At 37.7% G+C, this 3,383-nt stretch overlaps 1 protein-coding gene across 1 annotated transcript; it reads right to left on the bottom strand.

The window, feature by feature from the left end:
* Positions 1-686: 686 nt before the first annotated feature.
* Positions 687-2,126, bottom strand: LOC108768653 (uncharacterized). Its single transcript, XM_018519171.1, has one exon. The coding sequence runs from the start codon at positions 2,124-2,126 to the stop codon at positions 687-689; it is 1,440 nt and encodes a 479-aa protein (XP_018374673.1).
* Between the last annotated feature and the right edge of the window lie 1,257 nt (positions 2,127-3,383).

Here is a 3,383-nt window from a genome sequence, read left to right on the forward strand (position 1 = left end):
AGGTCTGACTTTCCTCTGCGACAAAAAATTTTTTCAAGGCTGCACAGAAAGTTTTCATCGTCAAATCACTTACCACCTTTAAGTGGACCGCCTTTGATGCTAAACATATAAAGACTGCTACATAAATTTTAACCTTATTATGATTGTTAAACTTCTTCTCTTTAATAAAGAACGGGTCACAGAAATCTACTCCCACATTTACAAAGGGTCGTGAACTTTGGAATCTTTCGCTGGATAAATCACCCATTTGATATGTTGTGAACTGAGGCTGCATTCTAATACATATTACACACTCGTGAACAATTTTACGAATTCTACTCCTCTCATTGATAACCCAATATTTCTGTCGTAAAGCATATAACGTAGCCTGTGGGTCCACGTGACCTAACAATTTGTAAGTATTCTTTATTATCATGCTAGTGATTACGTGTGCTTCCGGCAAAATGATAAGATGTTTTTGATTGTAAGCAGAGTCGAATGTTTCAAACAACCCCCTACCTGCAGAATGTGATTGAAACCTAGAAAGGGATTTAACGACAGAAACTTACTGTGTTTATTACAAGAATTTCCTTTAATAAGTCCTTGATCTCGATTGCAAAGGTTTGTCGTTGAACGCTTTGGATTATACTACGCATAGCATATTGCAGCTCAGACATTGATAATTCTTCACTTATCCTAGTCTTAGATTAAGAATTACGAATGAATCGGTAGCACCAAGCTATTATGCGTTGAAGTGTATCGATGGTTGAAAAACAATGTAAGGTCCAGGTATCGTTGTTGCTGCTACTGCTGATGAAAGTTTGTAGTTCTGATATATCTGGTATGGATCTTTCTTGATTTGGCCAGTTTTCCTCCTGTTGGCCGAGCCATGGTGGACCATGCTTCCATAAATGTGATTTCATGAGTTGCTTGGGCGTTAATACTCTCGAGATAATATCAGCAGGGTTGTCGTTGGAGGGAACATGTCTCCATTCAAGATGCTTGGTATGCTGCTGAATTTTTGTGATGCGATTCGCTACGAACGTTTTGAGACGATGTGGTGGCGTCTGAATCCATTGTAAGACTATAATTGTGGAATCCGACCAGAGGATGATTCTCTGAAGTGGTAGCCCGATAGTGTCGCGCACAGCGGTGAATAATCGTGACAACAGTAATGCGGCACATAATTCGAGACGCGGAAACGAGATCCTCTTCAAGGGAGCTACTCTGCTTTTTGAACACACTAGATTGACCAAATAAGAACCTTTTTTATTTGTCGGTCGGAGAAAGATGCATGCTCCATATGCTGCCTCGCTTGCATCGGCGAAAGCATGTAATTGAACATTGATGGGATCGGAAATGCAGATTTGTCGAGTGAAAGCTAGTTGATTAATGATTGGTAGTTCATCTCGAATGTGATTCCATTGTAACAGGCACCATGTCATCCCAGCCAAGATGTAATTTCCACAGGGTGAAAGAAATATCTTTGCCGCCACTATAATGGGATCCAATAAACCAAGTGGATCAATGAGAGTTGCTATTTGAGACAATATGACACGTTTTGTAATTTTTGACGGCTCTGGAGTGAGATTGATTCGATACACCAATAGATCCTGTTGTGGAATCCAACCAATACCTAAAGTTTTTTGAACCTTCGTAAAATTTAATAACAGATGTGGATCGTTGTTCTGATGAGTGAACGATTGCATGAATTGCGTATCGTTTGATATCCACTTTCGCAGAACTAAGCCTCCGCTTTGAAGCAGCTGTATAATTTCCTCTTTGAGTTGTAAAGCTTGCTCCAAAGATTGGATTTCTGACAGCAAATTATCTACATACATGTCTCGACTGATAACCTCTGCGCCTCTCGGAAAACGATGCTGTTCTTTTTTCGTTAACTGCAAGAGGGCCCAGGTTGCTAGGAATGGCGCTGACATAGTACCATAAGTAACGGTGTTGAGCTCGAAAATGCGTAATGGCTCCTCTTGACTGTCTCGCCACAGTATTCGTTGGAAGGGACGATCCTCCTTGTTGATCAAAAATTGCCTGTACATCTGTTGTACGTCTGCTGTAAAAACCACCTTGTGAGTTCTAAATTGCATAATGATATCAAAAAGATCATTTTGGACGATGGGTCCTGTCAACATGTCTATCAAGCTAGAATGCCAACATGGGCACAATCATACGAAACACATGGAGGATTTAGTGCTCTTTATGTGCTAATTTGTTGCTGTAATCCCGATTTTTGTGCTCAAGCCGTTTAGCGAAAAATGAGTTTTCTGTTGAATTTTGATAAAGTTAGAATGCATTAAAAAAAAAAATAATAATCAAAATAATAACACTATAATATTGTGATAATTATGTGCTTTTAATAAACCATAATAAAAATATTAGTATTCATCTCCTTTGACCGGTAAATCACCCCCGAAGCGCTCACTCACTTCCCCTTACAAGAGTAAAGTGCCAGTTAAAATGCAGGTAGCGAAATGTTCTTAGGCTCAAATTGTTCCTCCATTTATGTGCTTTCGAAATATGTACGACAAGATTTATGTGTTCATCCCTTTTGACCCCGAAGCGAATAAATCACCCCGAAGCGATCATTCACTTTTCTTTTGCAAATTCTTAACAATTACTCAACAAATTTTTTAAGTAATGTTCAAGAGAACACGTGCTTCAAGAGAACTGCTTCAAGAGAGAAGTAAAGTGCTAGTTAAAATGCAGGTAGCGAAATGTTCCTAGGCTCAAATTGTTCCTCCATTTATGTGCTTTCAAAATATGTACGACAAGATTTTTGTGCTCATCCCCTTTGACCGGTAAATCACCCCCGAAGCGCTCACTCACTAATTTTACTGTACTACTGTACTACTCAGTAATTTTACTATACTTCTTTTTTCATTTTGTATGTAATTTAATAAAGGGGGTGCTCACTTAAGCCAGCATCCCCAGTTTCAATCGCGATTTTTTGATAAATTATTTGAGCACAAGGATTGACACTAGAACACATAATTGGCACGTGAAAAACGTTTCATTCTGGCATAGATAGAATTTTGATTTTTTGTGTTGGGAGGTGTTAGCTTAACGGGTATTAAACAGACGAAAAATATTAATTAATATAATCAAGGTACATTATAATTTAAAGGTAAAGATATTGACCTTAAATTACTGTTTTTTAAAATTCCGTAAGTATACATTTATTCTTTTCATCCATTAACTTTTTAGGCTGTGTTTCAAAGTTGACTGTCACTGAGAATCTATAGTGCACGTAATGTAAACTATAGTATTTTCAGTGCTGGCAGTCATTTTGCAACACAGCCGTACACGTTGTATGTATCTATATGTAATATGTATGATTATGATGGAATAAAAACAGGAATAGTTTTTTTGTTGTATATATTTTTTATCTA

Source organism: Trachymyrmex cornetzi, unplaced genomic scaffold (assembly GCF_001594075.2).
Source record: "Trachymyrmex cornetzi isolate Tcor2-1 unplaced genomic scaffold, Tcor1.1 scaffold818, whole genome shotgun sequence".
Lineage (NCBI taxonomy): Eukaryota > Metazoa > Arthropoda > Insecta > Hymenoptera > Formicidae > Trachymyrmex > Trachymyrmex cornetzi.

Bases quoted from the DNA above. Each gene is read 5' to 3' on its own strand.
- LOC108768653 (XM_018519171.1), bottom strand. From the start codon at position 2,126: ATGTTGACAGGACCCATCGTCCAAAATGATCTTTTTGATATCATTATG.